This window comes from Chrysochloris asiatica, unplaced genomic scaffold, assembly GCF_000296735.1.
Source record: "Chrysochloris asiatica unplaced genomic scaffold, ChrAsi1.0 scaffold00181, whole genome shotgun sequence".
Lineage (NCBI taxonomy): Eukaryota > Metazoa > Chordata > Mammalia > Afrosoricida > Chrysochloridae > Chrysochloris > Chrysochloris asiatica.
In genome coordinates, this window is record NW_006408699.1 from 4,830,051 (window position 1) to 4,844,691 (window position 14,641).

General features: G+C 37.4%; 1 protein-coding gene across 1 annotated transcript in view; it reads left to right on the forward strand.

Annotated features, from left to right (window-relative positions):
* The window catches only part of CCDC148 (coiled-coil domain containing 148), a 396,419-nt gene that overhangs the window by 217,489 nt on the left and 164,289 nt on the right, over positions 1 to 14,641 (forward strand). Inside the window, exon 11 of the mRNA XM_006872045.1 lies at positions 12,770 to 12,910. Coding sequence (XP_006872107.1) covers positions 12,770 to 12,910 — 141 coding nt within the window. The remainder of the gene's footprint in view (positions 1 to 12,769; positions 12,911 to 14,641) is intronic.

Below are 14,641 nucleotides of genomic sequence, written 5' to 3' on the forward strand. Positions count from 1 at the left end.
GATTCGCTGATTCCCACCCCACCTCTTCCTCAGTCTTTTACACCCTTGTTCCTTTGCTGCCACCCTTTCAGGAAAACTCAGTGGTTTTTAGTTTAAATTAAAGGAGTCATTATTGTGGCAGGAATATGAAATAAAGTGGAAGAAAAGGCCAAAAAAAAAAAAAGAATACAAGCCTGGTGCAAACATTTCCTGATTTAAAAGCATTCAGTGTCTACTTATTCTCTTCAAATGATTGTCTCTTGGTCTGTGTACAGGTTCCTAATGAGCACGACTAAGTGTTCTGCAGTACTCATTCTTCACAGTGTTTTCCATAGCTTATTATGATCCACATAGTCAAAATCCTTTGCATAGTCAATAAAGCACAGGCAAATGCATTTCTGGTATTCTCTGATTCATATGAATGTCAGCAACGATACCTCTCATTCCACTTCCTTGTCTGAATCCGCTTGAACTTTTGGCAGTTAGTTCCCTGTCAATGTACTGCTGCAGTCATTGTTGAATTCTCTTTAGCAAAATTTTACTTGTATGTGATATTAATGATATTGTCCTACGATATCTATGTTGGATTACCTGTCTTTGGAATGGGCACAACTATATAATATATAACAAATATAATAAAGCACAAGTAAACATTTTTCTAGTATTCTCTCTGCTTTCAGCCAAGATCCATGTGCTGTCACCTATGATATTCCTTGTTCTATGTCCTCCTCTGAATCCAGCTTGAATTTCTGGCATTTCCCTGTCAATGTTCTATTACAACTGTTTTTGAATTTACTTTTTGCAAAATTTTACTGCATATGATATTACTGATGTTGTTGGATGGTTTCTATATTTCATTGTGTGGTCTTTGTTTGGAGTGGGAACATGTATGGATCTCTTCCAATCGGCTGGACAAGTAGCTGTCTTCCAAATTTCTTGGTATAGATGAGTGAGCGCTTCTAGTTCTACATCAATTTGTTGAAAGATTTAAATTTGTATCCTGTAAATTCATGAAACCATGTTGTTGTTTTTTTTTTTACCAATGCCTTCAGTTTGACTTGGACTTCTTCCTTCAGTACAATTGGTTCTAAATCATATGCTACCTCATTAAATGGTTAAGCACAGACCATTTCTTTTAGCTACAGTGACTCTGAGTATTCCTTCCATCTTCTTTTGATGCTTTCTGCATCATTCGGTATTTTGCCTAGAGAATCCTTTAATATTGCAATCAGAGGCTTAAATTATTTTCTTCAGCCCTCCCAATTTGAGAAATGCTGTGTGTGTTCTTCTGTTATGGTTTTCTAACTCCAGGTCTTTGTACATTTCTTTATGATACTTGACTTTGTCTTCTTAAATGGTCCTTTGCAATTTTTTGTTCAGCTCTTTTACTTCCTCATTTTTTCCATTTGCTTTTGCTTTTCTATGATTGAGAACAAGTTTCAGAGTCTCTTCTGACATCATTTTGGTCTTTTCTTTTTCTTTTTTAAAATGACCTTCTGCTTTCTTCTTGGATGATGTTCTTGATGCCATCCTGCAAATTTTCTGTTCTTCAGTCATTCATATTCAATACATCAAATGTGTTCTTGAGATGGTCTCAAAATTCAATGGGATAATTTCAAGGTCATATTCTGGCTTTTGTGGACTTGTTTTAATTTTCTCCAACTTTAGCTTGAATGTGTATCTGAGCTATTGATGTTCAGTTCCACAGGCTATCCCTTATTTTGTTTTTTTCCCCTGATGATAATGAGCTTTTCCACTGTCTCTTCCCACAGATTCCTGTGTATTCCATCTGGTGAACTCCATGTGTTCAGTCACTTTTGTTGCTGTTATTTTAAACAGGTCTTTTCGATGAATATGTTGTTGTTCTTGCAAGAGTCTATCATGTGATCTCCAGCATCATTTCTATGATCAAGACCGCATTTTCCGACTACTGATCCTTCTTTTGTTTCCAACCTTTACATACCTACCACCAGTAATTATCAATGTATCTTGATTGCATGTTTGATAAATTTCTGACTGAAGAATTTGGCAGAATCCTTCAGTTTCATTATCATTGGCTTTAGTGGTTAGTGGGTAAAATTGAATAATAGGGATATTAACTGGTTTCCTTGTAGGCATATGGATATTAACCTATCATAGGCAGCATTGCACTTCAGGGTAGATATTGTTATGTTCTTTTGCACCATACCATTCCTCTTGGATTTGCTGTTCCTGGCATAGTAAATCATGTGATTGTCTGATTCAAAATGGCCAATACTAGTCCATTTCAGTTCACTAATGCTTAGGATGGGAGCATGATGGATCTGTAGGATACACAGTGGACTGTGAACCACAAGGTCACTAGTTTGAACCCACCAGCCACTCTGTGGGTTGAGAAAAATGAAGTTTTTTGCTCCCACAAAGATTAAAGCCTTGGAAACCCTATACAGCATCGTTGAGTCACAGGAGGGCACTTAACAGCAACACCAATGCCTAGGATACTCATCTTTATGCATTACATTTCTTTTTTGACAATTTCCATTAATCCTAGATTCTTAATTTGTACATTCCATGTCCTGATTATGAATGGATGGTTGCAGCTATTTCTCCTCATTTTGAGTTTTACCCCATCAGCAAATAAAGGTCCCAAAAGCTCTGTTCCATTTATGTCATTATGATCAACTCTATTTTGAGGAGGCAGCTCTTCTTCAGTCCTGTTTTTGGTACCTTTCAGCACTATATCTGACAGGGTCTACTGCTAGTCATAAAGTTTTCATCTTCTAGCACTATATCTAATAATCTTCCACTGGTATTCGGGTTTTCAGTGACTAAACATTCAGAAGTCGTCTGTAGCTCTTCTTCTTCCCCTAGTCTGCTTTGTTTGGAAGCTCAACTGAAACCTGTCTACCATCAGTGACCCTGCTGGTATTTGCAATACCTGAGGCACAGCTTCCAGAATCACAGCAACATGCAAGCCACCACAGATGAACAAACTGACAGATGAGCTAGCCAGGACTGAGGAAAGCTGGGCTCAGAAGGTCCATAGTAGAAGAGTCATAAAATGGTAGTGGGGGTCATTTTCTTTCCAAAGACCAATCTAAAGAGAGAATATAAAATGTTATTAATCTAACTTCAAAACATAGTCTTAAATCATTTGTTCATTCACACAACCAACAAATATTTACTGAATACCCTCTAAGAGTCAGATGCTGTGCTTGTCTCTAGAGATGTTGTTAGCTGCTATCAAGTCAGTCCCCAACTCATGGTGAACAATGAACAATGAATCAGAATGCTGCCCATTTCTGTCATCCCCATGAGTAGTTTCAGATTATACCCTGGTGATGTATAGTTTTACTTGTCTGACTTTCAGAAGTAGAAGCCTTTTTCCTTAGTCTTATTGATATAGTTATAATCGATGAGCTCTGTTTAAAGTGTATAGTTAGCAAGTTTTAGTCTGGTGACCTCACTAAAACCTTCTCAACATAATAGCAACACACAAGCCTCTACTGATAGGTAAATGAGGAGCTCGGGTCTCCAACAAGGGAAGTAAGAATTCTGCCACTGAGTCATCACAGCCCCTTGGTCTGGAAATGCACCTCATGAATAAGACAGATTTGGTTCTTGCCCCTAAGTCAGTAGTACATGCATGGAATAATAGAAGACAGACAAGCATGGAATAATAGAAGACTCGAGAAGCATCTGAGCTAAGAGTGGTAGGCTAGAGAAGGCTTCCTAGAACAAATGTTATCTAAGCTGAGACTTGACTAGGATAAATAGAAGTTAGCCAATTGTAGGGTGAAGGAGACAGCTTTACTTGTTTTAGGGATTACATCACTCCATATATTTAATGCGTTTTTGATGCATGGAGCTGAAATACAATAAGCTCTCATAAATTATAATTTTAAACATTTTATTGTCAATTAAAGGCACTGGCCAGATGGTACCTTTCTTCTGATTTCCAATATAAAACAATCACATTATTCATTTTATAAATAAATATATTTGATAGAATTTAATATTATTGTTTAATTTCTACTATTATTTAAAAGGTCTATAAAATATTTGTGTTGCTCATTGTCATATATTATAATCTCTGTATATTTGGGAAATAGAATCAGAATACTAAAGGAAGTATTGAGGTCATTTTCTCTAGTCATTTTCTTTAACTCGTGTAGGAAAACTGGCTTAGCTGTTTGCTCCAAGTTAACAATGTAATTGGTTATTGGTAGAGCTTGGACTAAATAGTTGGTATTCTAATAGTTCAATACTAATTTTCTTAATATCATACTTAAAACAGATTTTTTCAGAGTTTTCAACTTTGGTGTAAAATTATTTGTATTAGTATTGTTGTCTTGATGTTAATGTCAATTACTTTTGAAGTTTTCATGGGTTTCACTTTTTGTTCTTTAAGTACTTTATTCCCTCTGAAAATATGTGCTTATTAATTTCATTTAGGCCTCTTTGCATTAAGAATAAGGACACATGAAATGCAACTAACCATTTTCATTTTACTTTATAAACTCTTAATTTTTCATTTGCAATGCAGGAACATAAAAATGTCATTTGTTATTTGTTAGGTAAAGTTTTAACTCAAAGACCATACCTACGGCCAGAGTATTAAACTAAGACCTAAAAAAATGTCCTGTTGTTAATAATCCAAGCAATTCTTTCCTTTTAGCGTATTCTTGACTGCCACTGGGGTAATGTTCTTTCATGGTTTTTATCGGTACCCAGTTATGTTCAATACTCTGTTTAAAGCTATATAATTAGCAAGTCTTTTAAAATAAAAGTGCTGAAATATTCTTCTGGATATTCTTTCTTTCGTTCATGGTTCACCCAGAAATCATCTATGCTTTAGCCTATTGTGCTAGTATTGATTTCTTTTTTCACCTGCCAGTGTTCTTATTTTTGAGGATCTTGGAAATACCGTAATCGGTTGCCATTCTTTCCACAATGGAGCTGTCCAAAACCCTTGGCTCTCTCGGTGGGGATCCATCAGATAAAGATCTTTTCAGTGGTAACCTTTTCTCACCAAATTCTTCACCTTATCCATTATGCATTCAGAAAAAGTCCACTCTTAGCTTATTGCTTAGATACCGATTGCTATTAAGCCTGCTTTTCATTGTCAAGGCTCTAGCCACTTAGAATCTTCAACAGCTGTCTTCTCTTTCCTCTTCAATGTCTTTTCTTTGGGTATGTTTGTAATTACAAACGATGTTGTGAACTACTGAGTTCAGGTAAGTCTCTAACAGTCCCTGACCATTCCCATGATTCCAATATTAACTGGAAGGTCTCTAAAACCTGATGTAACACAGTCATTCATGATTCTATGATATGTACACCCTCTCCAAGTCAGCATTATTTATTTATAACATTAAAATCCCATAACCGTTGTTTGTTATTAAAGAGAACACTCCTCCTTGTGGTGGGCTTATCAATAGGATATCTGGTAGCACGCATGGGTGGGCCCCCAAACTTATTGGATTTGCAGCATCCGGGATCAGTTACCAGCAGGGTCCAATCCTATGGATGGGAATGTTTTTTATCTTTTTCTTGAAAGCCTCATCCACACATTGCTGGTAAATAGGCAACCAAAGCTTTGGAGATGGACTGACGGACTGCATAAATCTGGGCTAAGTGACCCATCTTTCACCCAGACGCAGAAGTCCTCGCCAGCGAACTGCTCTTTGCCCAGAAGGAGAAGCGGTTTCAGCAGCTTGTATTGCAACGTGTGTGGCTCAGTCATCTCCAAGGGAGGCTGTTGCCGGGTTTGCACCGCGCCACGGCTGTGGCAGTTGTCTTGCGGCGGACTCTTGGACAGCATGCTGGTGGCTTAGACGAGAGGTCCTCATTGCTCTGCGCAACAACCATAAAAGCAAAAATCAGCATAATTTTATCTTTCCTGGAGAACAGAAGAAGCATTATCATTAACAATATGACAAGGAAGAAATTATGAGATAAAATGGTGGGCAAATGGGGCTTGATTGGTCTGATTATAGTTTTGCTCAGCCAGAATGCTCTTTAGAAGTTAGGATGGTTAGGATGGACAACACTTTGTCTCTCATACTTCGGACATGTTATCAGGAAGGACTAGTTCCTTGGAGAAGGACATCATACTTGGTAAAGCAGAGGGTCTGTGAAAAAGAGGAAGACTCCCAATGAGGTGGATTAACAGCAACAGCAGATTCAAACATAGCAGCATTGTGAAGATGGTGCAGCATTTCCTTCTGTTGTGCATAAGGACACCAGCAGTTCGAACCAACTCAATGGAACCTAACATCGACAACAATAACCTTTTTTTAAAAGGTATTCAAGAAAGATGACATTGATTTTATTTCTATAAATTAAGTTAATTTTGTCTCTGAGTCGCCAGCCTTATAGGCTGGCAGGAAATTTAGTCTGTCATTCTGGACTTAGCCTCCTAATGCTCTCCCCACCTGAGATTCTGGGGTCACATGCAGGGCCAACATGTTGTGTTGGACAATAATGGTTCCACTGGGATTAATGATGTCTTGGTCCCGCGGGCTCTTTTAGGCTCTTGGGTCCCTGAAATCTGTGGGGATTCTGGGAAACTCAGCTTCCTTGAGAATGCACTTGACCTTTTTCTCCAAGGAGCTGCCTCAGACCTGTGTCTCTTTGCCTGGGCTAGGGACATTGCTTTCTTTTTTATTGTAGTGGAAATACATACACCAACGCAATAACTTCTACATTTACAGCTGAATGACATTGGCTACATTTTTCATATTGTGCCACCATTATCACTATCTTTTTCCAAAATATTCTACCATCATTAACACAAACTCAGTGCTCTTCCCAAACAAAAACTCGTCCAGGTTCCCTCCCATCCCTGATAACCACTAATAATCTCTGGATTTTATATATTTGCTTATTTCATGTAAGTGACATGGTACAGCATCTGTCCCTTTGTGACTGAGTTATTTCACTCAGTTTTGTGTTTTCAGGATTAATCCATGCTGTGGCATGTATCAGGACTTCATTTCTGTTCTTCGCTGCATAATATTCCAAGTTGATTTTTATTTTTATCAGAAGGATCCTCTCTTCGAGCCCCATTTTCCTTAATGGGTTTTGCTCTTTGCAGATGAAATAAGAGTTATCTGCATTCCCCTGCACCTTCCTCCCTAGGGTTTCAATGGTGAGACTCCAAAGAGCTTTCTTAAAGCACTCAACTTCAAAAGGAATAGAAAAGACGCATCAAGGCAATATTCCTGCAGGCTTTGAATCAGTTCTGATTCATGGTGTCCCCATGTGCCACAGAGAAGAACTGCTTTATGGAGGCATCAACAACTTGCTTTTTGAACCCAGAAACAATCCTTTCCAATTTTAGACCACTGGATCATTGCCTATATTTTTGTTTCTTCAAATCATGATATCATGTATGTGAAGGTCATTCAATGATCATTCTTATCAGAGCTCTGGTAATGTTGTGGTTACGAATCGGGCTGCTAATCTCATGGTCAGCAGTTTGAAACTAGCAGCTGTTCCGCAGGAGAAAGATAAGGCTTTCTGCTCCCATAAAGATTTACAGCCTCAGAAACCCTGTACAGGGTCGCTGTGAGTCGAAACTGACTCCACGGCATATAACAACAACTTGTTGTTATTAAGTGCTGTCAAGTCGGTTCTAACATGGAGACCCTGAATAGGGTTTGCAGTGCTGTACATCTTTGTGGTAGCAGAAAGCCTCATCTTTCCCCTGCGGAGTGGCTGGTGAGCATGAACTGCTGATGTTGTGATTCAGTTCATTGCTTATCATATGGAGCTATCGTGCTCCCATGTCAGTATAGATCTTTAAAATTAAAAGGTCTCCTTTTTTAAAAAGCATAACCATGTTATTGTTGTTGTTGTTAGGTGTTGTTGAGTTGGTACAGACTCATAGCAACCCTATGCACAACAGAACAAAACACTGCCCGATCTAAGGCCAACCTCATAATTGTTGCTGCACTTGAACCCATTAATGCTGCCACTTTGCCAATCCATCTTTCTGGGGGTCTTCATCTTTATCTCTGACCTTCCACCTTACCAAACAGTGACTGGTCCCTCTTGACAATATGTCTGAAGTATGAGAGATGAAGTTTGGCCATCCTGGCCTCCAAGGAGCACTCTGGCTGCACTTCTTCCAACACAGATCTGTTGGTTCTTTTGGCAGCCCATGGCACTTTCAATATTCTCCTCCAACACCATAACTCAAAAGTATCAATTCTTCTGCGGTCTTCCTTACTCATTGTCCAGCTTTCGCATGCATATGAAATGATTGAAAATACCATGGCTTGGGTAAGGTGCACCTTAGTATTCAAGTTGACATCTTTGTTCTTCAACACTTTAAAAAGGTCTTGAGCAGCAGATTTCCATAATGCAATACGTCGTCTGATTTCTTGACTGCTGCTTACACGAGTGTAGATAGCTGATCCAAGAAGAATGAAGTCCTTGACAACTTCAATCATTTCTTCATTGATAAGATTGTTGTTTATTGGTCCAGTGGTGAGGATTTTTGTTTTCTTTACATTAAGATGCTATCCATACTGAAAGCTGTGCTCTTAGATCTTCTTCAGTGAATATTTTAAGTCCTCTTCACTTTCAGCAAGTAATGTTGTATAATCTGCATATTGCAGGTTGTTAATGAGTCTTCCTTCATTCCTGATGCCACGTTTTTTTTTTCTCATATAACTCAGCTTCTCAGATTATTTGCTCAGCATACAGGTTGAATAAGTATGGTAAAAGAATACAACCTTGTCACACACCTTTCTTAATTTTAAACCATTCAGTGTTCCCATGTTCTATTTGAACAACTGCCTCTTGGTCCATGTACAGATTTTTCATGAGAACAATTAAGTGTTCCAGAATACTCATATTTTGCAATATTGTCCATAGCTTGTCATGATCCACACAATTGAAAGCTTTTGCATAGTCAATAAAGCACAGGTAAACATCTTTCTCATATTCTCTACTTTCAGCCAAGATCCATCGGACATCAGCAATGATATCCCTCATTCCATGTCCTCTTCTGAATCTGGCTTGAACCTCTGGAAGTTCTCTGTCAATGTATGCTTGCAGCCATTTCTGTATTACCTTTAGTAAAACTTTACTTGCATGGGATATCAAAGATATTATCCGATGATTTCCACTTTCCACTGGGTTACCTCTCTTTGGAATGTGTACAAATATGGATCTCTTCCAATCAGTCAGCCAGACTGATTGGAAGAGATCCATATTGTTTAGTGCTGTTGAGTGGGTTCCAATTCAGAACGACCCTTTGTAGGGTTTCCGAGGAGCAGCTGGTGGCTTTGAGCCATAGACCTTGTGGTTGGTAGTCCAGTGCTGATACTACAGTGCCATACCAGCACCACACATTATGTCATTGGCTGTTGCAAAATGATGTATTTGAATACTATAATTTTTTTCTTCAAAAGTTAAATCTCATTTAAAATATTTACTTTGATAAATAAGAGAGAATTATTAAGCAAGGATCCCTGGCAGTGTAGTGGCTGGGTTGATAACCGTGACATGAATAGTTCTAATCTACCAGCCACTCTGTGGGAGAAAAATGCGGCTTTCAGTTCCCATAAAGATTTATAGCCTCGGAAACCTTATATAGGATCACTATGAGTTGGAACCGACTCCTTGGCACATAATTACTGAGCATCTATGATATATAACACTCTGTTAGAAGTATAAGAAGACAAAATACATCCATTTATGATCCTTCCTGTAATTTGAAACAGAAACAATATGATCCAAACTATTAGAAGGCAGTTATGGTATGGTAAGTGAAATAAGAAAGGAGAGATGAACATAGGTTTGAAATGTTCCATGAAAGATGTATGGCATGTGCTGGGTCAAGAAGCATTGTTATGGAATGGGGAGAACCTGAGGACATTTCAGGTGGGGGAATAGTTTCAATCATGCCATGAAGGTAAGAAGAGGAATGAGCATATAAGGAAAGACCCAATTGGATGAGGAGCTATCTAGAGATAGCAAATTATGTATGTTACAGAAAGACATTGGTTGAGAATGAAACTTCTAAATCATTTAGATCCTATTTTTATCAACTGAAGTCTTCCCTATGAAAGTTCTGTCTTATTTTAAATACATTTGGTAGATAAACTTTGATGGGACTAGGGAACTTCAACAGAGTGAACCAGGGATGGTCAATGCTTAGAAATTGATTTGTAATCAATAAAAGCTCATCTGAACTTATATATATATATATATATATATATATATATTAGATTGCTCAACTCTATATTAGATTGCTCAACTCAGAGGTAAAATATAATTATTTGGTCATATTGATGGGTGTGTATAGTAATAAAAAATCCAAACTAAAGGAAGAGTTGTGATTCCCCATACCAAATTAGAATAATTGAAAAGAAGAGATAGTTTTAGTGCTGAACTTAAGGATGTTGAGTTTAGTTTTGGAAATGTTAAATTTTGGGTACACATACAATTGGCTAGCATTTGTATTTGTTAATATAGAAGTGAACTCATAGTAGAAAATGAACACATGAAATAATAAATTTATAGAGAGAGACTAGAGGTCACAGAGAGAAGATAGCAGTAGGGTTGGGTGTGTACGAGTGGGCACAGGAAGCAGGCAGGAAAAAAGAGGCTAATATCCATTGGTGGAGATTCAGAGGAAGCAATGTCATGGTCTAGAATAGAAAGAGTTTTAAGCATGAGAAGATGATCAGCAGGGACAAGTGCTACCATAATGTCAAGGAAAGGGGGACTGAGAACAATATTTTGGGTGTTCAAGAGGAAAATTACTGTTATCACTTGACTGGACAACTTGACTTTTAACTTTAGCATGTTATAGAATGAAGATAATTATAGGAAAGAATGGATAAGAAGTAGAAGATTGAAAGTAGAAAGCATATGTTTTTTTCAGTGCTATTCAGTCAGTTCTGACTCATATCAATTCTGTATAGGGTTTCTGACAAACAGTTGGTGGGTTTGAACAACAGACCTTTTGATAAGCAGTCCAGTGCTTATCCTACAACGCTATACCAGGACTCCAGAAAGCATAGATAATCATCAATTCTAGTAATGAAATTCCAAAGTAAAAGGCAAATATGATGATCAGAATAAGCAAGAGATTATGGCAAGCTAAGTGTATTTAAAAACCAAGAGTAGGATATCTTGACTATTTTAATAAATTGTGAAATGTTGTTTTGTAGAAAACTGAAACTTCAGCTGATGTAGGCACAAAAAGAACTTAGTCACTTTAATTATTGTTTCATACATTTTATACATTATCACTAATGAGTCTTCCTTATATGAAATACATAAGATACAAGTTGTTAAAGTGGAAATGCTAGTTTTTCCTTTTCTGAAAACTATTGTGAACATATCTGCACTCACTGCCTTCTTTGCTGGTTCATCCTCCACATGTATGCACTGCCCAGCTAAGTGTTGATCTTGGTTTCTTTGTTAGTGTTGATGATTTCTAGCTTATAAAGATAATAACATATTTATTGTGAAATTGTTACCCAGGAGAGAAAAACTTAGAGCATATTCTCTTGAATTCCATGAAATGATACTATTCAGAGAAAACTACATTATTATTTTGATAAGCCTTTTTCTATGCACAAATACATAGATATTTTATATTAATAAATCACAGTATAAGTATGATTTTAGACCTGCTTTTTTGTATCTTTAATACAGTCTGTATATTTTATATATCAATGTTGTTGTTGTGAAGTGCCATCGAGTTGATATATACCATCCTTTTAGAATGACATGTATTGTATGATGGAACCATAATTAAATTGTCATATCCTATAGTTAGATATTTAGACTCTTTCAGACTTTTCTTTTTTAAGCAACACTGCTGGGAACACACCTGTGGGTACATTTTTATGTACTTTTGTAGTTGATTGTCTTCTTTAGATACTTAGCATAGAAATTGTGGGTCAAAGGCTATGCATATTTTCTATTGTATTACATATTACAAAATGCCCTTCAGAAATGCTATACCTATTATATTTGTACCAAAAGCACATTGGTAGAAATTTCTACCAATAACGTATAGTAGGATCCAGATATTTCTATTAAATTTCTTAAAATTTTATTTCATCTTTGTTTAGGCTCATTGCCTCACTTACAAAATGTATGGATGATTCTTAAACTTTTTAGAGCCTTTGAACGATCTGAGATTTCTTGATACATACTTATCAGAAAAACACACATGTAGATCTTTATGTACTATTTATTAGTGGGAACTAAAAATTCCTTGACATAAGTTCACAGCTTCTTTAGGACTTAATATCAAGGAGCTCTGGTAGCGTAGTGGTTACGAATCGGGCTGCGAACCTCAGGGTCAGCAGTTAGAAACTACCAGCTGTTCCGCTGGAGAAAGATGAGGCATTCTGCTCTTGTAAAGATTTACAGCCTCGGAAACCCTGTATAGGGTCGCTATGAGTCGGAATCGACTCCACGACACATAAAAGCAAGCAATCATGAATTGAGGTAAAGAGTCTCTATTTTCTTCCTTTTCTGGAAAATGCTGTGCACACACTTCTGTATCCCCTTCTTTGCTGCTTTGTCAGCCATATATGCACATGACCCAGGTAGATGTAAAATGAGGTGATTTCAAAATTGCTTTTTTCTTTTAACATTAACACGTATACCATGTACACATACCCCACAATCATGCATATACTAATTTTAATGTGTATTTGGACCAAATTTGATAGAATACATCTGTCTGATAGTAGAACGTTGTCTCATTATACTCCATGAAACCACTTGAATGCACGTAGATATTGAAATCAAGCATTTCTCTTTATTTCAGGTTCTTCAATGGAGAGCCCACCAGGAAGAGGTAGCAAGGCTGGAAATGGATATTTCTGCCAGAATAAGAGAAAAGGAAAAGGAGAAAGAGAAACTATGGAAGAAGAAGGAAATATTGCAAAGAAAGGAGACGAAACAAAAAGTATAAAATTTTCTAATGGTTGAATGAATGAATGAATGTTTAATTATCTGATTGAGTTTTGATTGACATTGGTGTTTGGCACAAATTCTCATAATTTACTCTTAGAAATATTCACAAGGCTTATTGGAGTCTTATTTCAGTTTATTTGAGTTCCAAAGATTTGTGGAAATGAAGGACAACCCCCTTTGCTAATGTGCACAAGCCCAAGTGTTTAGATGAGATGATGTATCAAAAACCGGAAGGGTTTATGACTGCTAAGTCGTATACTACTGGTGGTGGTTATGAGCCGTGGAGTTGGTTCCAACTCGTAGTGACCCTGTACAGGGTTTCCGAGGCTGTAAATCTTTACAGGAGCAGAAAGCCTCATCTTTCTCCCATGGAGCAGCTGGTAATTTCTAACTGTTGACCTTAAGGTTCACAGCCTGATTTGTAACCACTACTCTACCAGAGCTCCTAGGGTGAGTCAAAACTTCTCCATACTCTGGCTTTACAATTTATTTTAATCAACATTTAGAAAAGACAAATACATTATTTTTTGACATAAACTCCTTGATTTTCAATACACTTTATCCATCTATCAACAAGTTTTTATATTTCATGATTAAAGGTTGAGCTGCAAGCTATGAATGCGCCACTGTCTTTTCATCAGAGGTGAATCTTTGTCCTTGAAGGGCTGCTTTCAGGGGATCCAACAGGTGAAACTCCAATGGAGCAAGATCAGGACTATAGGGAGGATGCTTTGACACCTCAAAATTAAGTTTTTGCAGAGTGTCAACAATGTAGGCAGAGGTGTGCAGACATGTAGTGTCATGAAAGGTCACAATGCCTTTGGATTGCAGTCCTCTGTGTTTAATCTGAAGTTTAGACTTCAAATCTTCAGTGAGCATCTCAATATAATGAGCACTATTGATTGTTGAATATTTTTCCTGATAGTCTTCTAATTCTGGCCCTTGAGGATTCCAGAAAACTGTAAGCATCAATTTTCCTGCTGATGGTTGACTTTTGAACTTTTTCTTGGTTGGCAGTTGAGGATGCTTTCATTCCATACTTTGCCATTTACTCTTAGGCTCATAGTGATGAATCTATGTCTCATCATCAGTAGCAAACAAATAAAGTTTTCCTTCCTTTGAGTATTGTTCCAAATTTTGTTTGTAGATGTCCAAATGCTTCAGTTTATGCTCTTCTGTGAGTTGTTTCAGTACCCATTTTGCACAAACTTTTCGAAAATCATTGCTGATTCTCAAATGATTTTGCCACATAATCCACTGTCAACAGAATCATTTCACATGCATGTTCAAAGTTGTCATCAGCTGTGAATGTGGATGGGTGTTTTAAGATAACCAAGGTGAAGATAATTTTTGACTCATTCTCGTGTGTGTGTGTGTAGTTATTGTGAAGTGCTGCTTAATCTGTTGGTTCAGACTCATAGCAACCCTGCATAGGGATTCTGAGGATCATCTGGTGAATGTGAACCACGAACTATGGTCAGCAATCTAATACTAATGCTGCAGCACCACACCAGGGCTCCCTATATATATCCTGCAAGGTCAACAGTTATAATCTACCAAACACTCTGTGGGAGAAGGATGAAGCTTTCTGCTCCTGTAAAGATGTACAACCTCAGACACCTTGATACAGGGTCACTGTGAGTCAGAATTGACTTACAGGCACACCACCACCACCATATATGTGTGTGTGTTTCTCTTTCTCTCTATATAACATACATGTATA